At 55.2% G+C, this 27,707-nt stretch overlaps 2 protein-coding genes and 1 long non-coding RNA gene across 13 annotated transcripts in view; 2 read left to right on the top strand and 1 right to left on the bottom strand.

Moving 5' to 3' along the window:
- The window catches only part of LOC127032638 (ethanolamine-phosphate cytidylyltransferase-like), a 38,515-nt gene extending 23,220 nt beyond the window's left edge, over positions 1 to 15,295 (top strand). For 4 of the 11 annotated variants that reach the window (XM_050919956.1, XM_050919961.1, XM_050919957.1 and 1 more), the window contains 6 exons: positions 96 to 178; positions 450 to 527; positions 1,787 to 1,852; positions 2,249 to 2,314; positions 2,824 to 2,912; positions 4,023 to 5,588. In XM_050919956.1, coding sequence (XP_050775913.1) covers positions 96 to 178; positions 450 to 527; positions 1,787 to 1,852; positions 2,249 to 2,314; positions 2,824 to 2,912; positions 4,023 to 4,131 — 491 coding nt within the window. In that variant the 3' untranslated portion in view covers positions 4,132 to 5,588. Of the gene's footprint in view, positions 1 to 95; positions 179 to 449; positions 528 to 1,786; positions 1,853 to 2,248; positions 2,315 to 2,823; positions 2,913 to 4,022; positions 5,589 to 6,256; positions 6,846 to 7,811; positions 8,361 to 8,770; positions 10,583 to 10,796; positions 10,862 to 15,210 lie in introns of those variants that run through there. The other 7 variants (XR_007768851.1, XR_007768857.1, XR_007768854.1 and 4 more) reach the window with 7 other exon arrangements.
- A 177-nt stretch (positions 15,296 to 15,472) lies between these two features.
- LOC127032685 (uncharacterized) lies at positions 15,473 to 21,104 on the top strand. Its single transcript, XR_007768860.1, has 4 exons — positions 15,473 to 15,514; positions 16,126 to 16,197; positions 16,657 to 16,801; positions 17,736 to 21,104. It is a non-coding gene; the product is annotated as an uncharacterized LOC127032685 (long non-coding RNA).
- Positions 21,105 to 22,219: 1,115 nt separating this feature from the next.
- Positions 22,220 to 23,033, bottom strand: NPB (neuropeptide B). The gene is made up of 2 exons (XM_050920084.1): positions 22,757 to 23,033; positions 22,220 to 22,490 (listed from the first exon to the last, which is right to left on the bottom strand). Exons 1-2 carry the CDS (start codon positions 23,030 to 23,032, stop codon positions 22,362 to 22,364), a joined length of 405 nt encoding a protein of 134 aa, XP_050776041.1. The 5' UTR covers position 23,033; the 3' UTR covers positions 22,220 to 22,361.
- Positions 23,034 to 27,707: the final 4,674 nt, after the last annotated feature.

Raw genomic sequence — 27,707 nt, 5'->3', positions numbered from 1 at the left:
GTTCCCCATCTCATACTGCAGCTTCTTAGCATCGCTCTCCTCCTCCTGCTGCCCCAGCTGCGATGCTGGTCCCACATCCTTAACAGAAGCCATAGATATTGGGCACGTGGATTTCTTGGAGAAAGTGCACCTGCAGGCCGAGAGACCCTACATCATTGCTGGGCTGCACTTTGATCAGGTCAGTATAGAGTGCTGCTTAAAGTCCTGGCAGAGAGCTGTCCTGGCGTCCAGGTCCTCTATGTGGGCTCAGAGCAGTAGGGATGCCTGTTTCATCCTCGTTACAGGGCCATGTTCTCTGAGCCAGACAGATTGTTCTCTGGAAGCTTTCAGGAGAGAGTCACAGTCCTGCACAGTGACAGAATGAGTTTCATGTAGGGAGGGAGAGGGAGAGGGGCAGGGTGGAGGGCTCATCTCTTGCCCTAATGGTGACTGCTATGTTTTGCCCATAGGAAGTGAATCGCTACAAAGGGAAGAACTATCCCATCATGAACATCCACGAGAGAACTCTTAGCGTCTTGGCATGCAGGGTGAGTGTCTGGCTACAGTTCTGCTTCTTGAATTAGACACTGCTGTCCTGTTCTGCAGCCAAAGTGCCTTGGGCTAGGGTTGGTAAATTGACTAGTCAAATATTGTCGATGTCAAACATGGTCAGATGTTTTAAAAGCACTGATTTATTAGAACAATAACAAAAGAATAAGACTTTATGGCCTCCAGTAGGCTTAGCTTTAGACAGATGCATATGCCTGATTACAAAAATCAAGTTACCTGAGTTATTTTAACTCAGAAAAACATGAAACACAATGATATGAAGCTGTAAAAAATGGAAGCATGGCACCATGATGCAATCAAAACAGTAGGGCTTTGCCCCCATCAGGGTATTCCTGCTGGAATATTTGCCACTGTTGAAATATGGTCAAATAGGTAGTAATTGACCAGTCAGGTGACTTTAGCTGACCAGCTTGCCAAGCCACGATGGGCTAGGTTCTCATAAGATGCCTGAGCTAAGTAAGGGCAGGCTTGGTCAGTGCTAGACCACTTGAACATCCAAGTGTTGTGGGAGCCAGTGTTGGCATTCAAGTAGTTGGCATGAGTTCTGTCAAGGCATATGGAATCCATGCCTCAGCTTAACGCTATAAAGGTAAAACCAGGGCTATGATGACTTGTCGTTAAAGATCCCAAGGCGTTCTTATGAAGAGTTGGGATGTTAACCACAGTGTCCTGGATAAGCGTTGTTGAGCACTGTAGAAGGGTTGCTATATTATTTCAAAGAAGTGACTGCACTTTGCACTGGTTGAAAGGATTCTTGTAGCACTCTAGGAATCTCTGATTAAAGGAGCACCAGAAATACTTTCCCTGGGTCATTCATCTGTGGTTATGCTGTGTGCATACAACCAGAATTAATGTAGGAAACATGTATGTTTGCTCTTACTTTAGATCCTTTTACACTTAATTCACATAGCACAAGCACGGTTGCAGTTCTCCAGCAGCAAGACTCTGAAGTACTTTACTTCTATCAGGTTCCTGGTGTCTGCCACTGTGGTGCAAACTCACTGCATATTGGCTCCACCACTAGCCTGTTGCTACCTGGAGAACAATAATGAGGCCCAGGCTCTTTAAAGGAGAGAAAGCGCTTGTATTATGATCACTGGTTGTAGAGACCCCTTTCCAAATACTGCAGTTCCCCTATTAAAATCTCCAAACACACACAACTGAGCAGCTGGCCCACTATTGGGGGATGGGCCAGACTCTGCGTTCTTTTAGTCATGCTTGGCTTCTCCTTCTTCAGTATGTGTCCGAGGTGGTGATTGGCGCCCCGTACGCAGTTACTGCCGATCTGCTGGATCATTTCAAGGTGAGTGCCAGCTCCTCTTTCATTCTTGGCTGTGTGTGTGTGTGTGTGTGTGTGTGTACGTGAGGTGCTACTTGCTGGACTATATGTCTGTGCATACTGAGAGTGGGCAGAGCTAAGGACTCTGTTGGCTAAGGTACACTGTGGCATTGGGAAGCACTTAGGTATGGGGGAGTTGGCACAACACCAGCTAATTTGTGAATGTCTCATCTCATGACTCTGTGGTGCTTTTGTCAGCCTTTATGGGGTGAGCTGTTGGCTTTGGTGTATCGCCAAGCTGCCCCTACAGTGGGCATAGAATTTGGGGCAGGTCCCCATCTGGTTCCAGTGGTATTGACATGGAGAAGTGGCACTTTCAGAAAGGAATTTATAATAGTGACCATGTGCTCATCTCTTCAGGTGGAACTTGTGTGTCATGGGCTGACTGAGGTGGTGCCAGATAAGGATGGCTCTGATCCATACCAGGTAAGCCTCCAACAGCCGCCACTGACCCCCTTTATGCTGAATGTGGCATTGCTCCGGTGATACTCCACAGCTCAGTGTGCATGTCAGGTTGTGTGTTGCCAAAACAAGTTCCTGGCAGGTAGCTTTGGCTTCCATCCTCCCTTGATGTAGCTGCAGCATCAGAACCGACAGAACACCCAGAATGGTTCCTTTCCATTAATCATTGTTTTGTTCTGACTTGTTTTGTTGCCTTTATGGTAGAGTGGAAAATCCTCTAATCTCAGCTCTGCTACGCCAGCCTTGGGCAGCCAATCTGTGGCGCACCCAGCTCACTTTCTGCCTTTGCACCCATGCAGCTTCTGGGCTTTCAGCAGAGATTTTCTTTGCTTCCTAAGAGAGGATTCTACATCTTGTGCCAGGCTGGGGGCCCTCAGGACCTGCCTTGGATTCTGCTCATTGTTCACTCACTGGGCTTTAAATCCAAAGACCTTGATGTTCTTCCCATCTTAGCCTGCTGTGTTTGTTTTCAGGAGCCCAAGAGACGTGGCATTTTCCGGCTGGTGGACAGTGGCAGCAACCTCACTACAGACCTGATTGTGCAAAGAATCATCAAGAACAGGTTGGCTTTCCTGACCTTCAGGTGGTTCTTCTCACATTTAGCCCTGGATTGATCTCATAACCAGCATCAGAACAAACCATAGTGAACAGACAGGAGGAGGAAGTTTTTGTGGTTAAAGCACAGAATTGGGAGTTAGGAGACCTGGCTTCTGTTCCCAGCTCTGCCACAGATTTATTTTTTAACTTGGGAAAGTCACTTAGGGCCCAATTTCTAAAACTGTACATGAAAATGAGTAGCTTGACTGTCCATTTACATACATGCCCACGTATGTAAATCTGCAGCTGAGCACACACATGTACATACCTTACCTCAGCTCTAAAATTAATGTAGTTCCTACTTCCCAGTGATGCTTTCACTCATTCAGTCTTAAAGCACTTTTGTGCCCTCTTTGAGTTTCTCTCAGAAGCTTGTGTTTTATTTATTTACTGTTCTTATTAACTGTGGAGGAGTAGGAATTCCTCTGCTGTGGGGAACCCATTATGCTATCACCTCTGGCCAGCTGTTGGCATTTTGCCCTTTCAAGCCTAAGCCTTTCATTTCCAAGGACATTGGCTAGGGCCATTAGTAAATCCTAGTTTAGTAGTTTTGGCAGAGTGAGCCACCTGTTTTAGGAGGGGCTAAGACTGTAATAGGGCTGGGCAGGACTGAGGCTTTGGCAGAGCTGTGTATGGATTTCAGGATCATCTTTGTGATCAGTATAAGAGGTTATTTTACCACTTCATTAGGTGTGTGCCCTGGATCTGCCCCTTTCCTTTGTACTGCACATGAGTAGTTTCTTGCATTTGGTGTATGCTGCACATCATAGACTCCCTCAGCTTTCACGGCTTGGCAGGTGACAGAGGCTGGGGGGAAGGGCAAACAGCTCTTCTTACAGTCTAAATTGTGGTGCCTTTGCCTGCACTACATAATGCTAACTACTTGCTAGGCTGAGTTAGGGCTGTGGCTGTTCTGGAGGCTGTGGCTCTGCAGAGGGCTTACAGTAAAGCTTCTGACGTGCCAGCTGGTCAAGAGAAGGGCTATGTGCCCCCTTATTCCAGGCTGGGCAAAGGCTGCTGGGAATATTGGTGAATGGGAGAGTGGGAATTTCATGGAATCTCCTGCTTGTTGCAGGTTGGAGTTTGAAGCCAGGAACCAGAAGAAAGAAGCAAAAGAGCTGGCTGTGCTGGAGGCCATGAAGAAAATGGAGGAAGAGGAGCATGAGAAAGGCCTGCAGAGCTAGGATGATTCAGAACAAGTGTGTGGAGGGGGAGAGCACAGCAGTGTTCTCTCTTCTGGAGAAGTAAGCGAAGCCTGCCTACCCTAGGCAAGGACAGTGCTGCTGTCCCCAACAAGACATCATCTCACACATTCTTCCCTCTTCATATCCTACTGCAGATTGTGCAGAGATGACAAGCTAGGATGCTGCTTCCTAGTTTTCTCTTAATCAGCCCCCAGCCACCTTCTTTCCTAGGGGGAGATCTGTTTTACTCCTTTAAAGGAAGTTTTAATTCTAATTAATGTTTTAACGTGTTGTGGTTTTACCTTCTGCCAGTTTTGGCTTCTGACATGTGGGAAGTGCTGTGCCCTCTGCAGGACTCTGCTCCACTTGGTGTGGGATTTTGGTTGGTTATGCTGTTAGGAGTCTGTCTGCTTCAAACCATCCTTCCAGGTTTTTTTTCCTTTTTTTGCTATCAACAAGAATTTTACAAACTGAAGAGTCTGCTCCTGCCCAAGCCCTTGATTTTGACCTCTGAGCACCTAGAATTTGTAGTGAGAGCTTGTGGGTGCTTAGCACCTGTGAGAATCATTCAGGCCCTTAACCTGTAGCAGTAGCCCTCACAGTTGATACAGAGCATCAGCTGCAGTCTTTGGGAGACGACCTCCAGCTACTGTATGCTGAGCTACTTGCTCTGTGTATGGGCAGGTGTTGGGAACAGGCCACTCCCTTCTGCAGTGCTCAGAGCTGCTTCAGCTCTGTTGGTACTGAGTCAAACAGCTGGGGGAAAGGCTCTGTGGTGCCTGTGGCTGGTGCTAATATATTGCCACTTCCATACTGAGAAATGGGATCGGTGGGGTGGGCAGTGCAGCAAGCAGGAGCATGGGGGAAGGGCTCAGTGCCAATAGTTTCCCAAGGGGAATCAGGGAGGCCATTAGCTGCACTAAGCATGTGCTTTCCTTGGGCCCCTCTTCCTACAGCAGCAAGGATGTGGACTTTGGCCCTCAGTACACACCACAGCGGGCTTTCTCCTTGCCTTTGCTGCCCATTCCTGCTTGTGGGCTGCTGTCTCGCTTGTTCTAACTAGGGAGTGGACAGTCTGCCTGCCCGTCCCGCACATGGGCTGCTGTCTCACCTGTATTCTAACCAGGGAGCGGGCAGTCTGCCTGCCCATCCCGTGCGTAGGCTGCTGCTTCGCCTGTTCTAACCAGGGAGCGGGTAGTCTGCCTGCCTGTGGGCTGCTGCCTCGCCTGTATTCTAACCAGGGAGTGGGCAGTCGGCCTGTCTGTCTGTCCTGCGAGTGGGCTGCTGCCTTGCCTGTTCTAACCACGGAGCAGGCAGTCCACCTGCCCGGCCCGCACGTGGGAACAGCAGGTGCTGAGTCCCCCCTGGGGGAATGTTGGGTGGCTCCAGCCTGACTATTTTCCGTCTGTTGCTATTGTACGTTTCTTGGAAATTAATAAACGTGTTGAGCCATTTGAGTGCTGCGAGTGGCCCCGCACGGGGGCGGGGCAGTGGAGGAGCCCCCAGGCCTGGGGGCAGCACTGCACGTTTTCTGAGTGAGTGGGCCAGGGGGCGGCTGGAGCAGCGAGCCCGTGTCCGACTGGCGCTGCCCCGGCCCCAGCGGCTTGGAGAGCTGGTGCCGGGCTGGGGCTGCACAGCGCTTTCAGCTGGGCGGCAGCTGCTGCCTTCCTTGCTCTGCAGTCGGCGGGGCAGGCCCTGCAGCTGCTTGTCTGCAGCGACGAAGTTGGAAAAGTCCCCAGGCCTGGGTCCGTGGGGCTCTGCTGCCTCATCTAGCAGGAGCTGGGCACTGTGCGGATCCTGCTGCTGGGTGGGGACGTGGGAGGCTCAGGGGCCCTGCTCCCCAGCTCAGGGGGCTGCTCCTGCACCCCTCCCCCCCGGGGCCCTGCTCCCCAGCTTGGGGGGGTCACTCCTGCCCTGTTCCTGGGATCCCGCTCCCCAGCTCTGGGGGCTGTTCCTCCCCGCTCCCCAGCTCTCGGGCCACTCCTGCCCCCTGTCCTCCGTGGCCAGTCTCCCCAGGGCCTGGCTACATTCCAGTCTCTCTCTTCTCCCTCTCCCTCCCCCTCCCCCCCCGACCCTCCCGGCTCAATGTGAGTGCTCGCCTCCCCTCTCTTCTCTTCCCCCCCAGCATCTGCCCAGGTATGTTCCTGGTCTCCTCCTCCTCTCCTGCCCCCTGTACATCCCTGCGTCCCCTCCCGACACTGGTTGTCACACTGGGTTCCTGCCTGGCCCCTGCCGGTGGTGCAGAAAGTGGCAAGAATACACTGGTGAAGCGGATGAAAATCATCTACAGCCAGGGCTTCAGCCCAAGAAACTAGCCAACTTTAAGGTGATTGTAGAATGCAGGTCCCCTCTGCCCAGGTCTGGCTTTCCCAGCCTTTCTCCTGGGGAGTGGGATCCTGGCCAGGATCTGGGTCTTTTCTTGCCCTCGGCAGAGTGGAACGGGTGGCGAAAGACACTTCTGGTGAGTGAGTGGGAATAGTGCTGCTGGCCTGGGCTTGTCTCTGCCTGGGACATGCTCAGACATCAGCCTGGCTGCTGTCAGGGTTGGGGCTTGCATTGGGCAGGCCCTGGGGGACCCCTCCCAAAAGCCCAGCCTCCCTGCAGATACCAGTGCAGCCATCTGGAAATCCCACGGGGGCTGATGGCCTGGAGAGCGCTTTCACCTCAGTGCTGGATGGGGGCAGGAATTTCCCCCTTTGCGCAGGGAGGTGGGACTTTCTGTCATAAACAGATAGCTAAGGGTTAATGTCTCTTTCACCTGGAAATAAGTATCTGAAGCACCTGACCAGAGGACCAATCAGGAAACAGGATTTTTTCAACTCTGGGTGGAGGGAAGTTTGTGTGTGGGTCCTTTGTTCTTGGTCTTCTGCCTGACTCTCTCTCAGCTATGAGAAGGATTTTTCTATTTCCTGCTTTCTAATCTTCTGTTTCCAAGTTGTGAGTACAAAGTTGGTTTGTTGTTTTGTATTTACATGTCTATAGTTGCTGGAGTGCTTTGAATTGTATTCTTTTTGAATAAGGCTGTTTGTTCAATATTCTTTTAAGCAAATGACCCTGTATTTGTCACCTTAATACAGAGACCATTTTTATGTATTTTTCTTTCTTTTTATATAAAGCTTTCTTTTAAGACCTGTTGGAGTTTTTCTTTAGTGGGGAACTCCAGGGAATTAAGTCTGCAGTTCACCAGGGAATTGGTGTGAGGAAGAAGTCAGGGGGAAAATCTGTGTGTGTTAGATTTACTAGCCTGACTTTGCATTCCCTCTGGGTGAAGAGGGAAGTGCTTGTGTTTCCAGGCTGGAAACGGGGGAGGGTGGAATCCCTCTGCTTAGATTCACGGAAGTTTCTTCTGTGTATCTCTCCAGGAACACCTGGAGGGGGGAAGGGAAAAGGTTTATTTCCCTTTGTTGTGAGACTCAAGGGATTTGGGTCTTGGGGTCCCCAGGGAAGGTTTTTGGGGGGACCAGAGTGCCCCAAAACACTCTTAATTTTTTGGGTGGTGGCAGCTTTACCAGGTCCAAGCTGGTAACTAAGCTTGGAGGTTTTCATGCTAACCCCCATATTTTGGACGCTAAGGTCCAAATCTGGGACTAAGTTATGACACTTTCCTTGCTGGCTTTGCACTCTCCTCCCTCCAGAAGAGCCCTGTTCTGATGTTGGCATCTTGGCTTCTTGCCATTCAGGGACCGCCTGAGCCTCTCAAGATGTAAGATGGCAGCAACCAAGGCTGATGCCATTGTGGGCAGTGTAGATGTGCAGACTCACCCCTGGGCGCGCCTCCTGCTGGTTTCTCAGGGAATTAGCTCTTTTACCAGCCAGGAAGCACCTTCTGCAGGCCAGTGATCCACTTGTCCTCTGGCCCCCCGTGTCCCTCCCTGGACCCTGCTGACTCTTTAACTGGGGTGCTGCCCCCTGGCAGTACCCCCACAGTTCTGGGTCTCCCCCTCCCAGGGGAACCCCCAACCCACTATCCCCACTTCACCTCAGTATCAGGCTACTGCCAGTCATCGTCTAACCCCACGCCCTGGGGCAGACTGCAGTATCAGCCACTCATCACCAGCAAGGTTGGGGTTGGAGCTGCTGCCTTGACCTACCCCTGGGCTGCCCTCTGCAACCCCCAGGACCTCTTGACCTTCTGCTAGGCCACAGCCTGGGGCTTTCCAGGATGGAGCTCCCCAGCCCTGCCCAACTCAGGTAACCTGTCTCTAGCTCCCTGCAACCAGGCCCTTCTCCCCCTACTGCTGCTCCTGGCTTCCCTGGCTGCCTTACAAGGCCCTGTTGCTCAGTTTGAGGCATGGCCCCAGCTGCAGCCACTTCTCCCAATCAGCCAGGGTTTTACCTTGCCCAGCCCCAGCCCTCTGCAGGGCTTTTCCAACCCCTTCCAGGCTGGAGCAGGTGGTCACCCTGCTACAGGCAGTATAAGCATCACGCCCCAGAGCAGGGGACTCACTCCAGTCAACCCCAAGTCAGTGGGTGTGCTATTGTTATGTACATAGTAGGGAAGAATAGTTCCCTCCATGCAAGGGTCACTGACTGGTTCTCTGCCCTGTGCTGTGTGGGAGGTCGGACGATGGTCACAATGGTTCCTTCTGCCTTCAACATGTAGGGCCAACTGATCTGGGCCCTTCTCTCCCTGTCCTAGGTGCATGCCCGCTCCGTGCTGTCCCGCAGCCACTGTTTGGATGAGACCCAGATGGTGCTTCCCTGGGTGTCAGATGCTCTGTGCAGCCTCTGAGCTGATGCTGGGGTGCAAGCAGCAACCAGGAGAGGCTACGAATATGGGCTGAATGACACTGTACTCTAGTGAGTCCTGCAGCCCTATCAGTGCACTGCACCGTGGCTGTCCTGTGTGGCTGATCTTGGGGAGGATGTAAACTCAGGCCTGTTGAATTCCTTTGCTGCTGGGAGTTGGCAGTGACAGTCCCATGTGCAGTGGCCTCAGCTCCAGGAGCCTGTATGTGCCCCATGTGCAACCAGCTGTGTGTGCATGGTCACTGTGTGGGTGCTGCAGCTGGAGCTCAGCCTGGCCCTGCTGTGGTGGATGACCCGCGTGGCTAGCTCTGAATGCTTTCAGAACTGTGGGTCCCTCCTGCCCATAAATCATCCTCTGCAGTAGGAGTGTTATCCTAGTGGCCTGCTCCATTCCCCTGCCACCTCAGCTGTGTGTGTGTTCCCAGCAAAACATCCTCTTTCCCTTCTTGTGCTATGCAGATTACCCCAGGCAGCTGCATTTTGGTAGGGAGAGTGGTCCCTGTCAGTGGAGGGTTGGGAGTGGCTTAGGACCCCCTATAACAACTGGATCAATGGCCAGGGAGAACAGACTGTGGTCTCTGCTGAGCCTGCCAGGCAGAAGTGGGGTGGGTGGGATCCCTCCTGGTCCATGATGTTCTCTACAGCCTCCCAGCCCAGAGTGGGGCTTTCTCTCCTGATCGGTGTTGGTTTCTGCTGCCTCTAGTTCTCCGTGAGTTCAGCTTGTGCTTCCTTTACTGAGTTAGTCAACGCTGGGCAGAGCAGAGCCCTGGGCCTGGGAGAAAGGGGCCCCACATTGCACTGTGCTTGGCCCACTGCCTAGCCTCCCTTGGGTGGGGGAGGTTGTGGAGGGGCCCCACCCCGCTGCTAAGTGAGCTAATGAGGCCCTTGGGGCTGTGATCGGCTGTTGGGGGCTAGGCAAGGGCATCCTGCTGGTTCCATCCATCGAGGAGGACTTTGGGCTTGTTTGTGCTGGGGGCATATGTGCCTGCTGGAGAGGGGTTAAGGGCACAGAGCAGTGGTTCTGGGGCTGCTCCTTTGCACATCTGTGGTGGGGGAGGAGAGGTGGCACTGGGAGAGAGAAGCAGACTGGAGAGCCCCAAGCAGAACGGCAGCTGCATTGGCCTCAGCAGATGGCTGTGGTCGGGGGGCAGTTACTGGAGGGTTAGCTAAACGTGGCTGATGCTTTATTCTGGACTTTTATTTTCTCATTGTTGGTGTCTGATGCCACCATAGCTGGCGCTCATCTCCTAGCTACGTCTGGGTGCCTCTGCAGATCCATCAGCTGCTGACTTGTGCCTGCTCTTGCCTCAAGCTGCCAAAAGGGCAAGTTGTGTCTCCTGAGCCACTCTGGGCCTTCCTAGAGCTCAGCGTTCGTCTTGGGGTGGAAGCGTTCCCATTTACACATTCGTTCCCTGGCGTGGTGAGACCTGTCAGTTCTCGGCTCCCTCTGCAAAGTCAGACTCAAGAAGAGTTTGTCATTAAATACAAACAACCCAACAAAAGTGGCAATTCTACCCCTGGCTGAATGTTTCCATAGAAAGATGCTGCCTCTGGGCCCAAACAGTTGCAATGGTTATTAAAAATGTCAATGTTATTTAATTTTTGCTCTCCCCAGTGCTTCGGTGCCTGACTGCTTGTGTCACTCATTTGCTCAGGAACTTCAGCTTCTCTTGATGAGATGGAATAAACAGTGCCTGGCAGAGCTGCAGTTCCTCGCGGCCTCTTATTGTGATTCCTGAGCAGAAATCTTTTTGCATTTTATATTCTTCAGTCTCTTAGTGCCTCTGAGACCCTTTTTCTGTGCTTGTGTTTGCTTGTGGCCTGCAAGTCCTGAGGGGAGGAAAGAAAACTTGGAGTTAGATTGGGGGAAAGACTCATGAATTTCAAGTTTGGGCTTTGATTGTTTTCTGTTTCAGAGATGTTCTTGGAAGTTGTAGTTACTGTATGGCTCCCGTGGGGCCCTGGCTTCCAGAATGCACAGGTTAGTGAACCTGCTCTCAGAATACCTGGGGGGCCCTGGCTGTGACCAGAATAACTGTGTTCTCTCCAACTCCCATTAATGCTCCAGCACCTCCTGCTGTGGGGGTAGAGACAGACCATGATATAAACTGCCCCCAATTCTGCAGTCAGGGCTCTGTGCCATTCCTACAGTGCCACCTGCTTGAGAGATCCTGGGACTAGGGCAGCTTTGGGTGGGGAAAGCTGAGGCTGCATAGCAGCTGTGGAGAGATCTGAATGTTTGTTGACAGGCTCTTCTCTCTTGGGGCTTGGGACTGGTTTTGCCCTCCGGCCAAAGCTGCCAGAGCAGGGAAGTAGAATTAAAGGGCAGATTTTGCTGCATCCTTCTGCTGGTGCTGCTGGGGAAGAGGAGAGTCTCAGCCTGAGATGGCAGCTCCTGGGTCTCTGCCTTGGCATCACGGAAGCAATTACAGCTCCTGATCTAAAGGATAATTTTTACTGGCTAGCCAGGCCCATTGGGGAGAGCAGCCTGAACTGAGTAAAGCTGGGAGAAGGAAGCATGAACTGTTCACCAGTCAGTGCTCTGGGGGTGCTGTCTGCAGCCAAGGCACAGGGTTGGAGAGCTGCCACATCTGTGCTGAAGCCTGGGACGCACAGGGGGCAGCAGCAGTACTACCGTGTCCCCTCCCCAAGATGTTGGAGGGCCATGGGAGGACAGGGGATAGACAGCCCCTGTCATCCCCGCCCAAGGGTGAAGGATCAGAATGGGGCTCTTATTCAGAGGAGTGTTTGGAAAGCCTGTCTGTGTTGTGGGATGGCTCCTCCTGGCTGGGGAGATTAGTATGGAAATTGCAAGCACATTATTGCTGCTGGAGGGAAGCGTTTTGTGCACTTGTCAGCCCCAGGAGAGCAGAGATTGGGAGAGTCAATAAAGTGTCACCACTGCCTGATGAGGAATTGACTGGGAGCTGCCGAGTCGTTTGTGGCGCATGTGAAATTATGGAAATATGCCTGCAGCAGCTTGTGTAGTGCTGCTTCCGAGACGGGCTGGGGGAGGAGGGGGTGGCGGAGCCCTGGGCTGCACCAGCAGCTTCAGTGACTCTTATGTCAAGGGGCTGCCACTGACACTGCCAGGCTTTGAGCTTCTCTTCCAGCCTCATCCTGGGGCTTTGCTCATCCACGTCCTCAGGCGTAGTGTGAGCCCCAGTCCGGGGGTGACCCCTGCTGGGCTGGGGTGGATGGATGTGTTAGCTTCTGAAGCTGCCACAGCTTGGCCCTGTGATGTTCCATTCCCTGGTCCCAGTCCCCTCTTCTGGCCAGTGAGCTCCAGGCTTGTGGGGGCCTCTAAGTTCTCAGCTGGACAGTTCTGCAATGCCCCCCTGCTTCAGGATCCCTAAGGGCAACCGGCATCTTCCAGTTTAGGGGTGTATGCAGGGCTGGGCAGCAGTAGGGGCTCTGCTGAGGGACCCCAGCATCTGCTGGGTGTTTGCTTTTGGTTAAAGCTGCAGAGGCGTGAAGTCGCTGCAGGATCTGAGGTGGGCCAGGGCACGAGGCCAAGTGTGCTCTTTGTGGGGCTGGGGGCTGGTTTGCTTTGGAAGAAGCTGCCTGTTACTGCTGAGGGACCTGGACCATTGGCTGGGGACATGAAAAGGATTTGATTTGGTTTCTTTCCTGGGGGGTTCAGGGGCCCAGCCCTGGGTCAGAAACTACCTCAAACACCTGTACTGAGGTAGGGCACAGCTTGGGAACTGGAGCTCTCCTGAACTTGTGATGTCACTTCAAGGCCTTGAGAGATGCCTGGCGAGGGGGAGAATGTGGGGTTGAAAGAAGGGCCGGACAGTCTGGCTGGGTGAAGGAGGGGAACTGGTCAGGCTCTGTGGCGGGGGAGCTGGCTAGGGAGGAGTGGATGGACTCTGGCGGGATGCTGTGTAGATGAGAGAGGCTATAAGGATCTCCCCCCTGTTCTCGCCAGTTTCTTTGAGAATCCACTCTGAGTTCTGGCCCACACCAAACAACATGCTTCATGTCCGACTGTGCACAAGTGGCACCGCTGAGACCCACTTCGGGATCAAGGACCTGGTGTTCCGGTGACATGTGTGGCCAGCAGATGAGACGTGCAGCTGTAGGGAGTGGCTAGATAAGTTGTGAGGAGACTATGGGGCCAGGTCTGGCTTGGCAGCACCCAGAGCCTTGGGGAGTTGGGGCAGGAGGAAATCAGCCTGCTAAGCAGACACTTTCCCAGTAGTGACTTGACTGCACTAATCGGGAGACTGGCCCTGACCAGCAAAGCCCCATCGATTTCCCATTAATCCCCCTGTGTGGGCTTATCTGGCATGTGGCTCTCCCTTGCCCCCACCCCCACGAGCAGCTCTGTCCTCCCACACAGGCGGCTTCTGAGTCCTGCTTGGTTTGATAAAGACCTAAAATGTCTCTAGTAGCTGAGGTGGCGGGGGAGGGGAATACCTGACAAGGTCAAGGTGTTTGGCACTGGGATCTGGGGGTTGGCAGTGGTATCCAGACCCAATTCCACGTGGGCAGGTTTCTGCCTGTCTATCCACCCCACGCAGCACTAACTGCCCCCTCACTGGCCGTCTCAGCAGAAGCAGCAAGAGGGGCTGGCGTGCTGGTGAGGGCTTTGGAGGCGGGCTAGTGTTCTCAAATGCAGCCCGAGGCATCTGCTCATCAGGGGCAGGCTGCAGAGCGCTGGGGCTGGTGCGTTGCTGTGGGGGCCCCTCAGGCTGGGGGCCATTCCCTCTGCTCTCATGTGGCATAGCTGAGTGCCAGATGCGTTAGACTCCTCTGGCTGTTGGGGCTTCTGCAGATGGATGGGCTCTGGGCAGGCACAGGAGTGGCTATGGTTGTTTTGATGAGCTGATTGGATTCGCTGGTTTGAATCTGATCATCCAGAGACCCTGCCCTGAGGGCACAGTCCCTATTTCTATGCTGCTGCCTGGGGTTGCTTAGGCACCAACCCAACAACTGGAGGAGGAAGATGCTGCTACCTCTGACATGGCCTGGGCCACACATGGGAGGGTCTGGGCCACAGTGCCTCCCCCATAGGGCTGGGAGTTCCTTCTTGTTTTGAGTAGCTGCCTGCTATAACTTTTGGCATGAGCCCAACTCTCAGCTCTTGCACCCTTTCCCACAGCCCTGGGCATGGCTGCTGCCAGAAGCCCTTCAGGCCCTTGGAAAATGCAGCAGATGCCAGTTTCAAGCTCTCCCTGCTGTCTCATCCCTGTTGTCCCCAGCTGGGAGGCGCCAGGCCGAGGTGCTGGCATCCCTGTTGGTGCTGGTCTCTGAAACAGAGGAGAGCTGGGCAGAGCCTGAGCCTGTGCCGCCAGTGACTCTGAGCACAATTGCTAGCCGGGGAATGGCACCGGGTTTATGAGCTGCAGACCGGGCTGTAATTTGCCAGTTGCATTCTGGCAGTAATTTTCCACTGGCTCATTTGAGCATCAACTGCCACCTAGAGGGAGCTGATCACTCGTGTTTGTCACTCACCCACTGGAGCACCAGGGCTGCAGAACCAGTTCCATGTAAATGGAAGGGATGCAGAGAGCCCGCCGTCTGGCAGCCTGTGCTTTCCACGTAAACTCTCCTGAGCAGCAATCAGGTTGGGTGGGACGGGGGGCTGAGGGCTGCTGTTGCGGGCCCGAGCTGGGGCTCCAGTGGGGACTGATGGTTTTTCTGGGGCCGTTTCTCGGGGTAGGCAGTAGGTCTGATGGGTTTGAGAACGTCCCCAATGGCACATCACTCACTAGGTGCTTGCAGATGTTCTCAACCTTTTTCTTTCTGACGCCCACCCAACATGCTATAAAATCTCCACCGCCCACTTGTGCCACAATAACTGGTTTTCTGCATATAAAAGCCAGGGCTGGCACTGGGGGATAGCAAGCAGGGCATTCGCCAGGGGGCCCTGCAAAGCTACATTGCTGAGGCTTTGGCTTCAGCCCTGGGTGGTGGGGCTCATGGTTCTAGGCTTCAGCCCCATGTGGTGGGGCTTTGGCTTTCTGCCCTGGGCCCCAGCGAGTCTCATACTGGCCCTGCTTGGCGGACCCCCTGAAACCTGCTCATGGCTCCCTAGGGGGCCCGGACCCCTGGTTGAGAACCACTGCACTAAAGATCAGTGAGGAAGCATTTCTGGTGAGCAGGACTCCTGGGTTCCACTCCTGGCAGTGTGACCTGGCTGCAGCCCCTTCCCACATGCCTCCTTTCTGTATCTCCTCCATAGGGATAGTGATGCTGAGCAGCCTGGTGGTGCTGGGAGGATTAACCCTTCGCTGTCTGACCTACTGCTCATCCCTTTCCTGGGGAAGCTGTTTGCCCCTCGCTGGGTGGACCCTCTACGGTACCCTGCCCTGTGTCTTGCAGGCTCTACGATTGGGTGGGCAGTACATTGAGTGCTGGAAGGGGCTTGGCTGCTTCGAGGACATGCAAGCCGTGCTGTTTGTGGCGTTTGATTGCCTAGGGAAGTTGTGGAATCTCCATCTCTGGAGATATTTAAGAGTAGGTTAGATAAATGTCTATTAGGGATGGTCTAGACAATATTTGGTCCTGCCATGAGGGCAAGGGACTGGACTCGATGACCTCTCGAGGTCCCTTCCAGTCCTGGAGTCCATGAGTCTATGAGTCTCTCAGTGCATACGATGAGGCCCCCTCAGAGGAGCCAGTGCTGGTAAGGCCAGGCTCAGCGAGTGCGGGGCCCTTGGGCCCTCTCATGCTCAAGGCACTAGTGTTCTATCTGCTGCGCAATCTGTGCCTGACCTGCTCCTCTCCTGGGGCATGAACACTCATGCCTGCTGCATGGCAGCAGCCTGCCAATCTCACCTGTGTTCTCCCCGGGGCCTCCCCTGGGTTGTACTGTACCAGCGGGTCTGCCCATGCCCAGAACCCCCCCTCCCTTTTTTTTCTCCCCTGCACCCTCCCATAAAGCCAGTGGTCCAGCTGCACCCCTGAGCTGCTGGCTTCTCATGCCCTGGCCCACAGCCCTTCGTAAGCCATCTGTAGATCTCTTCTCATGCCCCTGGCCTGTGCAGTTTTCCCCCTTCCATGTTCCTAGGGCATAGTTCTGGGCCCTTCCTAATGAGAGAATGCAGCTAGCATGCCCCCTTGCTTCTGAGTGCTGAGCAGAGCACAAGAGGGAGGTGCGGAGGTCAGGACCCAGGTTGGGGGGAAGAAGCGGAGGGGTGCTCCCTGCCCCAGGGGGCTAGCTGGTGTTGGCCACTGGCACTGCTGGCGATCCAGTGCACTTCCATGGTGTTCAAGATCGTTTTCCTTCTTCCTCAGAATCAGCTTCAGGAAAGCATGAAGCTTTTCTCCTCTGTCTGCAACACCGTGTTCTTCCAAAGCACTTCCCTGGTGAGTCCCAGCAAGAGGCACCATTAGGGGAGTGCAGAAGCACTGGCTGCATAGATTCTGGTCCCAGCATTTCCCAGCAGGAGGAGCTGTAAGGAACTGGGCAGTGAGCTCAGAGCTCTTTCCACCCTGCACTGTCCAACGTTAGGTGGCATACAGGCAAGCTGCAGCATGCGGCAGGGATGGGATGGTCCTGCTAGCCCATTGCTCCCCTCACCTGAGCACAGCAGGCTCTTGCTGTGGGGATCCTGGCACTGTGGTGAGACACAGGAGCCATTTCTGGCAGCCTCAGCTCCAGCTCCTTCTCTGAGTGGTGCTGCCACTTGTAATTACAAAGCAGCTGCTGCTGTCTCTCTGGAGGGGGGCTGGTTCTGCTTGACAGTGTTAGTTAGTGCTGGGCCCTGTAACTTGTCTCACTCACTAATTGGTTCATTTATTTCTGCTAATGATATGATTAAACAGTGGCGTCTGCCTTATGAGCACTGAGTTCCTGCAGCCCAAGCCAGGGGTGGTCAATCAATCCAGTTCCTGACAGGATAACTGGGCCCAGAACTGGGACCTCCGGCCACCTCCTCCGTTCCCCACAAGGGCCCTCTGGCTGCCTCAGGTGGATTTGGCATAGGCAGGAGCCTAGTCTAGTTCTTTAAAGCAGGAGACTGGGAATCTCGACTCCCAGCTCTGCCATGGACCATATGACCTTGGTGAGTCGCTTTCCTCTCCCTGTACCCCATTTATACAATGGGGTGAACTCTCCCCTATCTCCAGGGGACTGTGAGGATTAAGGGCCCATTGTCAGGGCCCTCAGGAGTCCTGGGTTCTGCTCCTGGTTCTGCCACTAGCTTGCTGGGTGATACTGTGCACAGAGATGGGAGGGGAACCTTTGCCTGTCTCTTCAGACTGGGAGCCATTTGGGGCAGGGGCCCTCTCTCACTGTCTGTGCAGCACTCTCAGCATGAGGGGCTCTGATCTGGGCAGGGGCGTCTAGGTGCCACTGTCAGATCGACTTTACTAATATGCCTTGCGCCCAGCCCGAGTTTGGTGCTGGACCACAGGCGATGGGAGAGGTGGCTTCATGGTGCCTGTGGGGCTGCACTGTATTGGCACCAGCCTCAGCATTTGCCCTACCTTGCGCCCAGCTGCCTTCTGGCAGTAGTTGGAGCACAGCAACATACAAGGGAGCAGCACTTTGCCAGCCAAGGAATCCCCCTGCACTGGGCAAACTCCCAGAGTCTGGCTCTGGCAGAGTAAAGGAGCCATGGGACTACCATGAACCATGCCCTAAATCGCTGCTGTTTTCCACTGGCCTGCAGTGCTGGGCTGGAAGATGGCGTGGGAGGGAGAGATGTTAAATCTCCTCCCTCTACAAAGTGAGGATTCTCAGCAGAGACTAGGCAAAGCTGCCCATTAACCATCCCAGCATCATCCTGCAGATAAGGCATTGAGGGTGGGTGGCGTCTATGCTGCAGTGCCATGGTTGGGAGGGGACCTGGGAAACGAGTGTAGGGCCAGGGCAGATTCTGATCATCCTGCTTTTTTCACAGATCTTGTTTCTGAATAAAATCAACCTTCTCCAAGAGAAGATCCTGCACCTGGGAAGGCACCTGCGTCTCTCCTTTCCTCAGTACATGAATAGGCTCCCTCCACCCCACTCTGTCCCTGGGTGCTCACCAAGCAGGATGCTTTGCAGCTGAGGTGGCAGGGCATGGTGCTGCTGCTCCTTCTCCTGGGTTTGCACAAGGGGCAGAAGCAGCACATAAACAGACTGCCAGATGTGACCCAGTGGGTGGCGCGAGCAGTAGGGAGCCAGGTGCAGGATGGGAAATGGTTTAGATGACCTCCCTGCCTCTCCAGATGTGTCTTTATAAAAGAAACGTCTGCAAGTGGATTTTATCTCTAAGTTCCTGCTCCTCTGCCTGAGCTGCGATTAGCAAACCAGAGCCTCAGTGTAGTGAAGATCCTCTCTAGCTGCTGAATTTTACAGGAGATCTTGGCATGGCAGGAGCGGTCAGTGTTTGGAATTTTGGTTTGTCGCAGCATCCCTGTTCTGGGGTCTGAGAGGGCAGCATGTGCACTCATGACACACTAATTAGCCTCCGGCATGGGGGCTGGGGTCCCATGTGTTCATGTAGCAGAGCAGTTACAAGGCAGGGGGCAGTTTACCTGGCACTGCTGAGCCCTGGGGCCTATTAATCGTTAGCTTTACTCTAACACCCTCATCCCCTCTACTGGAGCAAACCAGCGGGGAATGGTTTCCTTAGGGCCAAGTCCTACAGCATACTGAGCAGCCGTAGCCCCCGGGAGCCTCACCTTGCAGGGCATGGTCTTGCTCAGCTCCGGGAGGGGAAACCACAAGATGGCGAGGAGCTGAGGCTTTTGTGTCCTGTGGAGCATCACAGCCCACACCTGTGCCTTGAGAACATCTGCACTGGGGGCTCCTTTGGCTTTTCTCGAGGTCTGTAGTTGGTGCCATATGGTCCCAAGGAACAGAACCATTCCTAAGGGTGCTTCTTGCTGGGACTGAAAGCCAGGTGCTGCAACCCAGCTTAGTCCCCTCTTCTGGACAGTCACTAATCTGCTGTACCTGGGCCAAATCCACCTAGCTTTAAGCCCGAGACTCTGGGTCTCTAGAGCACACTCCTCATCCCTCTCGAGCCCCTAGTCATTCTCACATTATGCCCAGATTTCCACCTAGCTGTGGATGCTCTGGCTTCTAGTTTAAGCCCTTCAGGAGCAACATGGTGGGAAGGCAGGGAACACAAGTTTAGCAAGGGGATTTCTTATCCACGGTCACTTTACTCTTATAAGGGCTAGAGAGTTATGGATCTTTGCAAACTGACAAACAGTCCTCAGATGCCCCCTCCCCTACTCTGAGCTCATCCCTTCTGGGAGTCTGAAGTCTGCATGTCAGGCCAGGCAGAATCCTTCTGTCTCTCCCTCCAGCCCAGACTTCTGGCGTGTGATGACCCCACTTCTCTGAGAGCACCTTCTCTAAAATAATCTTACTCCCTTTAACCCTGTGCCTAAACTGAGAAACTCCAGTCAGGCATCTGTAGAGAGTTACTGGTGAGATGGGTAGGACCAGCAGTGAGAGACAATCCACGCTGATGCTAGATTGCTCTGATGGCTCCTTAGTCATTGTCATGCAGCCAGGTGTCCAGTACCTGGCCTGTGCCAGGCTCCTGGCTGGACTGCACCATAACAGACTGGACCTTGTCAAGGCCAGCTGGTTCTTCAATACAGAATGCAAAATGGCAGTCAGCACACACGAGGGAAGCTGGGGATGTTACAGCCTTGGTGGAGAGGCTGAATGAGCATGAGACAAGAAGGTGTGTAAGGTGTTGGCTGAGCCCAGCTGAAATAAATAGCTAGGAGCAGAAAGCAGGGTTTGCTGGGGAGTCAAGGGATGGTCTCAAAACACTGCCAGACTCCGTTCTCTTCCTTGGGAGAGGTGTGGGGGTGGCAAGTGCAGCTCTGTCCCAGCTTGGAGCCAGTTCTCCCCTGAAGAAATAACCTTGTGTCCCTCCTGGAGCTGCGGAGCAGACAGTGGGAGACCCGGCCCTGAGGTCAGCCAGGATTAAGCCTTGCGCTGACACCTGGCCTTTTGCCAGTTTCCTGCTATCTTCCTTAAGTTCCTTTCCTAGCACTGCCCGTGGTTAGACATCTCCATTCTAATTAGTGATGTCACAGACTGACATGACACCAGTAGTGTCCATGGCAGTAAATTGTGTCACACTTGCGTACTGGGTGGCTGGTTTATAAAGGCCGACCTGCCCCTCTCTCCAACTCTGTCTAAAGCCCTGCCTGCATCCCAGCCATTCTGCACCCGGTCAGGGACTACCCTGCCTGAGCCTCTCCCCTGGCTCATGCCTGTTGCTGCCCCAAGACCTGGAACAGCCTCACTCTCCCCTTTCCAGCCTCCCCTTAAACTGCCTTTCCCCAGTGCTGATAGCTCTCCTGCCACAGCCTCCTTGTGCCCCTCTGAATGGTGAGCTCCTGGGCCTGTGCTGGCCCATTTGGGCTCGGTGAGCCACATAGGCTTGTCCATTACGGATAGGCCAGGACCTTCAGTAGATTGCTCCTAGAAGTGGATTCCCTCTGTACCAGATGGGGCAGGAGGGCTGCCATTCAGTTAAAAGCAGCAAAGGCACTGTCCACCCCACCCCTACTGGGGATGGCCCTCTTCTGTTATCCTGTCCTGGGAGAGCGCTGTGGGGATGGGAGTTTGCATGGTGGGTGTACTGCACATGGACAAATGCACCATGGGCAAATGGTGGAGATTTTCCATCTCACTTGCCCTCATCTGCTCCCCTGCAGGTGCAGACTGTGATGTGGGTGCTGCAGCCCGATTTATCGCCAGCCTCTTCCTGTTGTACAATGAGACCCCCCAGAAACTGATCTACCACCACCACAGAAACATACAGTGTGCAGGGCGTATTTCACATGGTGATGGACATCATCATCCAGGAAAACCTGGAGGCAGCAGCTCTGCTGCGAAGCGCAGGCAGGGGACGTGCAGTGCCAGGGGCTGCTTTCTGCCTCAGATTCTGGGGGGAGACTTGCTGCTAGAGTTCAAGTGAGATGCCGTATGCTACAGATGGAGCTGCTCAGTGGGCAGAAGAGGAACATATGATGGCGTCAAAGGGCCTGCCTGGCTCCTGGCACCATCATCCCTAAGCCTTCTGTTCTTCTGGGACTAACTCCTGCTTGGCTCCATCTGGGATAAGGACCTCTTCCCCCACATCTTGCCCAGGTTGAGGTGGCACTACCCCTGTGCATGGTGACTCTAATCTCTAAGGGGCAGGGCTGAGGTGGGGTCTCTAGGGTTGTACATGTGCTTTGAATCTCCCATTTTCCTCTGCACTGGGCACTGCCCCATGACTGCAGCTCCTGCCCCAGCCTGTGCTGTGTCCTGACAGAGGGGAGGTGGGTACTACCCCTGAGTGGGCTGGCTTGTTGCCTTTCAACAGCCCCCCACTGAACTGGTTGGGGCTAAGCAGCACTGGGGGCAGGTTCTCTGCAGGAGCAATTGGAGCCTCCAACTTGAAACCAAGGGCTGGCCTCACCCTGAGCCCCTGATGCAGCTCAAGCTAGGGATGGTCAGTAGGCCCGGCCGAGGCTCGATCCCACACTCCTCACGCTGTCTCAGTTAACAGGGCTGGAAGCCCCCCTTGCTCACAGGAGCCTGCTGCCGTTTCCCAGCCTTCGGGCAGGGGGGGGGGGAGAGAGGGAGAGCAGAAGACCTGGATCCAGACTTAGCCCCGATCCCTCCTGAGTGACTGAGCTCCTTGCCACTGCAGTGAGCAATGTAAATAAATGCTGTTTCCACACCCCATATTTGTGCTTTAAAGGCAGGGAGGCGGGAAAGCGCTGGCTGAATGGATGGCATTTGCCAGGGCAGGGAGTTAAGATAACGGGGGAAGGGCTTGATGCTGTGAATGGGAGCAGGGCCGCCTTTAGGAAGTGCAGGGCCCAATTCAAACAGTTTCGACGGGGCCCTGGCAGGGATGACTTAAAAAAAACACACACATGCACAAAAATATATGGGGCTTGTATTCACCAGGTGATGCTCTGAGTCTTCGGAAGCGGGTCCTTCACTCGCTCTAGGTCTTCAGCGGCACTGAAGGACCCACCGCCGAAGACCCGGCGTGAGCGAAGGACCCGCTGCCGAAGTGCCGCTGAAGACCCAAAGTGCTGCCAGGTAGGTAAAAATTGAAAAGGCGCCTCTAGCCAGGGAAAGGATTCTCACTGGGCTTGGGGCCTGATTTGGGGGAATTGGTGGAATAGACCTAAAGCTGGCCCTGAATGGGAGCTGCTGGGGCCTGAGTCCTGCATCTCCCTGGCTGGCCAGAGTGATTGGTCCCAGGCTGAGGGGTGGTGTTTGGGGCTGGGGCGATGCTCAGCCTGCCCTGGCTGGTGGGGTGGGGGGCAAGTTCCTAGCTGGGGCCCCTCCCTTCTAGCACAGCCCCTCAGGGATCCCCAAGGGGTGAGCAGGGGTGGAAGGCAGGTCCCTCCAGGGGGAAGCAGGTGTGCACAGAACCGTGGGGGCAGAGCGCTCCTGGGGCTGGCATCTCCCTCCCTCCCCCAGGCAGGAGACAGAGGAGATGGTTTAAAGGTGCCTTTATTGTCAGATGCAGATGATAGGGTGCTGCTCCCCCATGGCAGGGGGATTAGGTGCTGTTGCAGTCTGAGGGGTCCAGGGAGATGGTGACATCAGCCTTGCACTGGATGGTGCTAGGGGCTCCAGACAGCAGCTGGCAGTTGGGCAGCTCCAGGGCAAGGTCCTTCACACACAGAGCCTAGGGGCGGAGAAGCCGGAGGTTACAGCCTACAAAGAACCGTCAGGACCGGGACCAGGACTCAGCCACCTACCCCAGCCGCCCCAGCACCTGCTGCATCTTCAGCGGTGAGAGGGACCCGTTTCCCCGGGCCAGGGGCTGCTGCTGGCCCCGCGGGGTGGGTCCTGCAGGTGCAGGCTGGGAGGGCTGCTGGCCCGGCCCCAGAGGTGCGCAGGGGGCGCTGAGCTGCCGGAGGCGGCAGAGCCGGGCCCCGGCCCCCCACTCACCGTGCTCCGGAGCGCGGGGCCCGGCGGCTCGGGGGGCAGCGGCGCGGCGCGGCGCTCGGCGCTGTCTGTCCAGTTCTCGGCGCGGCGGAGGTGGGGCGCGCGGCGGATCCCGGACAGGAGTCCCGAGGCTCTGCCCACCGAGTAGGCGCTGGGTCCGGCTGCCTGCCTGTACCACGCCTGGGCGGGCGGGCCGAGCAGCGCGGCCAGGGCGAGGCAGAGCAGGGTGCGGGCGCTGGCTCGCTGCATAGTGCCGTCGGGCGACTGCGGCGCTGCCATCCCTCGGCCGCCCCTTATAGTGCGGGCTGGCGGGGGAGGTGCCTGGCGCTGCGGGGCTCCGCGGGGGCGGAGGCGGCGCCCGGGCGGGGCTCAGCGGAGCCGGCGGCCAGTCCGCGGGCGGGGCAGGGTCCCCGGGACCCGGCCGATGTGTGGGGCGCCGCCTGCCCTGCACCTCCGGACTCGCCCGGGACCCCACTCTGCTCCCGTTGGTACAAGCGGTGCGGGGCGCGAACGCGCTGGTGAGAAAAGCCTGCGAGCTGCCCCGGCTGGGTCCTGCCCCAGGTGCCGCCGGCATGGCTGCAAACGGACAGTCCCGGCCCCACAAGCGGCAGCTCAGAGCCGCAGACCGGACCCCTTTGCTGAAATGCCCCGGGCCCCTGAGCCAGGTACGGGGTGTCCGGGCCCCCGGGCTGGAAGGCGGCTGGGTGGGGGTCGGTAAAGCCTGCCTAGCACCCGCGTCTCCCTGGGGGTGTCCCGTCCCTGGGGCGGTGCCCCCCCTTTCATTTCTTTAGCTGGGCTGCCGCCAACCAGAGGCGCTGGAACAAGGTGTGTAGTGGGGGCCTGGGACCCACTGAACCACACTGTAAACCCTGCATCTCATGGACACCACGTCAAGCCAGCACCCCCCGCACAACCCCCGGCCTCAACTCCCCCATCTTTCCCCAGCTGCCGCTGCCACGTGTGAGCAGAGTCAGGATGAGCGGCTACCCTGACATCTGCTGGTGAATTGTAGGGAGGGTGGAACGAATTTCAAAGTGGGGAAAGATTTGCATTGGCCTCCACCCCCCACTTAGCATAGCCCACAGCAGCCTGGGATGGTGATTTTAACAGCTCTGGGATCCCCAATTTCTTTGTTATTGGGGCAGGAGGAAAAAAAAGTTTGTCACCCTGATTGTGTGAATGGGGAGCTGTGGGACTGCGTTGTGACAGAGATGACTCAACCTCAGTTGGGTGGTCCATCTAGAGACTGCTGAGCTGAATTCATGTTGGGCTAATGGTGCACCAGCACCAGGGCTCCCCTACTACGAGCTGAACTCACTGAAGGGGCTGGGCTGGGCGCTGTGTTAACCTGTGGGGCAGCCTGAAGATCTATCGTTAAGTGGCTGGCAGAGCGGAGCGGTTTGCAGCGGGTTGAAGCAGCCCATGGAACAGTGAGCGGAGTCAAGTGGTTGGGGGTCGTGAACTTCACGGAGAGGTGGAGCAGTTGGCCCTGGCCTACCTAAGGTGCCCCTTAACACCCTGTGTGGACTCCCCTCCCCTTTCCACCCAGGCTGGGCAGATAAACTCTTGAATTCTGGGGTGGCACTAACCAGAGACTTTTGGGTTGTTGAACTTTGGGGTAATTGAACTTAAGACCCTAAAGGAAAAAGAACATTGCCAAATGTACTTAAAGGTGGGTTTTGTTTATGGTTTGTGTTATAATCCTGTTTGTGGTGTTTCTCCAATGTGATGCCGCATTGTTTCCGTCCTTTATTAAAAGGATTTTGCTACACTCAGACTCAGTGCTTGCGAGAGGGGAAGCATTGCCTCCTAGAGGCGCCCGGGGGGCTGGTATGTAAGTGTCCCCGGTCACTGGTGGGGGCTCGAGCCGGTTATGCATGGTGTTATTAAAACAGAACCCCTGGATACTGAACCCGGCCCTTGTTGCTGCCAACTCAGAGGGGCAGAAGGGTTACACACGGAAGTAGCCCCCTTGCAGCAGGGGTGGCTCTAGACATTTCGCGGCCCTAAGCACGGTGGCACGCCGCAGGGGGAGGCTCTGCCGGTCGCTGGTCCCACGGCTCTGGTGGAAATCCCACAGACGTGCCTGCGGAGGGTCCGTTGGTACTGCGGCTCCAGGCTCCACTGAAGCCACAGGACCAGCGGACCCAGGTCCGGCTCTAGCCATTTCACCGCCCCAAGCACGGCGGCACGCCGCAGGGGGCGCTCTGCCGGTCGCCGGTCCCACGGCTCCGGTGGACCTCCCGCAGGCATTTCTGCAGACAGTCAGCTGGTCCCGTGTCTGCAGCAGGTCCACCGGAGCCGCCTGCCACCCTCCCAGCAACTGGCACAGCACCCCCCGCGGCGTGCCACCCCAAGCACGCGCTTGGTGCGCTGTGGCCTGGAGCCGGCCCTGAGCGGACCCTCCGCAGGCATGCCGCCCCAGGCACACACCAAGTCAAGGTGGGCCCCTGCACTGGGGCTGCTTGTGGCAATGGTGCAAGCGGTGTCTGGCGCGTACTGAGCCCCCGCGTGCTCTGTGCCCCCTAGTGCCCCGTTTGCACTAAGTGAAGGGCAGGCGAGGCGAACAGACCGCAGGCTCTCCCTGTTAGGCACCCTTGCCTGGTTTCTGGTGTCCTCTGGCAGATCAGAGAGAGCCCGTGTGTGTGTGCATGCAGCTGGCCACCTGAGCCAGGGCACAGTATTAAACTAGGGCAGGGGTGGGGAAATTGCATGTAGGGCTGGGGCAAAGGTGTGGGAGGGGTGCAGTGTGCCTGAAGGGGCTCAGGGCAAGGGGTTGGGGCACAGGAGGGGTGAATGGGGGGCTCAGGGCAGGGGTGCAGGAGGGGGTGCGGAGTGAAGCAGGGGGCTCAGGGCAGGGGGTTGGAGTGCATGAGGGTGCAGGGTGTGGCAGGGGGTGCAGGAGGGGGGTGGGGTGCAGGCTTCAGCCTGGTACCGCTTACCTGGAGCGGCTCTGGCGTGGCAGTGGCACACAGTGGGGCTAAGACAGGCTTCCTGCCTGCCCTAACCCCACACCACTCCCGGAAGCGATCAGCACCACGTCCTTGCGGCCCCTGCCCTCGCCTGCGGGTACCTTCCCTGAAGCTCCCATTGGCCGTGGTTCCCCGTTCCCGGGGACACAGGGACATGGTGCCAGCCACTTCTTGGAGCAGTGTGGGGCCTGCGGTGCCATGGGGGTGTGTCATGGTATAATTCCCCACTCTCAACCTTAGCGTCCAAAAGATGGGGTACCAGCATGAATTCCTCTGAGCTCAATTACCAGCTTAGTACTTGTAGCGCTGCTACCAACCAGGAATTCCAGTGCCTGGTACACTCTGGTCCCCTCAAAACCTTTCCCGGGGACCCCCAAGACCCAGACCCTCTGGATCTTAACACAAGGAAAGTAAACCCTTTCCCCTCTCCTTCTCTCTCCCCCTCCCAGACTCTCCCTGAGAGAGAAAGTAATCCTAACACAGAGAGAAATTAACCTTTCTCTCCCGCTTCCCTCCTTTCTCCCCACCAATTCCCTGGTGAATCCAGACCCCGTCCCCTGGGATCTCACACCAGAATAAAAAAAAAAATCAGGTTCTTAAACAAGAAAAGCTTTTAATTAAAGAAAGAAAAACAGTAAAAATTATCTTTGTAAATTTAAGATGGAATATGTTACAGGGTCTTTCAGCTATAGACACTGGGAATACCCTCCCAGCCTAAGTATACAAGTACAAATTACAACCCTTCCAGCAAAATACAAATTTGAACTCCTTCCAGCCAAATACACATTTGCAAATAAAGAAAACAAACATAAGCCTAACTCGCCTTATCTGCCTAGTACTCACTATTCTGGACATTTAAGAGACTGTATCAAAGAGATTGGAGAGAAACCTGGTTGCACGTCTGGTCCCTCTGAGCCCCCAGAGTGAACAACCACTAACAGCACACACACAAACTTCCCTCCCTCAAGATTTGAAAGTATCCTGTCCCCTGATTGGTCCTCTGGTCAGGTGACAGCCAGGCTCACTGAACTTGTTAACCCTTTACAGTCAAAAGAGACATGAAGTACTCCTGTTCTACTAACCCTTAACTATCTGTTTATGGCAGGGTGGCATTCCTGTGGGGTGCAGTTTGCCCACCCTTGAACTAGGGGCTTGGGACTGAACAGGTGAGGAGATTTACAAGCTGCACTCTGGCTGACTCAGGTACCAGGCCGAAATGAGAAGCCACCCCATAGACTCTTGGTCCCACTAATTGATTCCCATTGTGTATCATTCTCTCCTCCAGAACCCCACAAAGGGATCTTTGTTACATCTTGTGTCTTTGGTTCAACCATCCTTAAGGGAACACATTGTACTCTCTGCCCCCACCCACTGCCGATTTAATAAAGGATCTCCTCATGTCACATTTCCAGGAGAAGTTCTTGTTCTAGGCTGATAAGCATCTATCACATGCCAGGTTCCACATGAAGAGGCTCCCACTATACATTCCACCTGGGGGTGGCCTACATGGCAGAGACGACTGACAAACCAGGGGAAAGTCTTTGTTGATGGCATGGCAACAACCTTTCTCTGCTGTTTGTGGTGTGCTTGTGGGTATCTGACCAGCTCTGGGGACTCCCCCCCCCCCCGTAGCTCAAAAGCAAAAAGCATGAAGAGAAATTAATCACAGCCATGAGTTTATTGAAACCAGTCTAGGGATTGGCACATTACAGCTGGGAACTGACTTATACTGTTGGCAAGGGGTCTAGTCCCAAAGCAACTTGGGTTAAAAGAATTTACATGATTCTGCTACTGAACTGCACACCTGACCTGTGGCCATATCTCTGGTTGTGGTGGGAGGCAGGTCCCTTATCCTACTGGCCACACAACAGCCTTCATTTCTCTACTGCTGTATTTGAAGGTATCAGTTCAGGGCCCAGCCTGCCTGTGGTGCATGGGGAAATGGTTGCCAAAGGCATTAGGAGCAGTGAGCCTGGATGGAG

Source organism: Gopherus flavomarginatus, chromosome 12, assembly GCF_025201925.1.
Source record: "Gopherus flavomarginatus isolate rGopFla2 chromosome 12, rGopFla2.mat.asm, whole genome shotgun sequence".
Classification (NCBI taxonomy): Eukaryota; Metazoa; Chordata; order Testudines; family Testudinidae; genus Gopherus; species Gopherus flavomarginatus.
This window is presented reverse-complemented; position numbering and strand designations above follow the sequence as displayed.

Bases quoted from the DNA above. Each gene is read 5' to 3' on its own strand.
- NPB (XM_050920084.1), bottom strand. From the start codon at position 23,032: ATGGCAGCGCCGCAGTCGCCCGACGGCACTATGCAGCGAGCCAGCGCC. The intron at 22,491-22,756 runs GTGAGTGGGGGG...CTCCGCCCCTAG, and splicing joins GCCCCGCGCTCCGGAGCACG to GCTCTGTGTGTGAAGGACCT.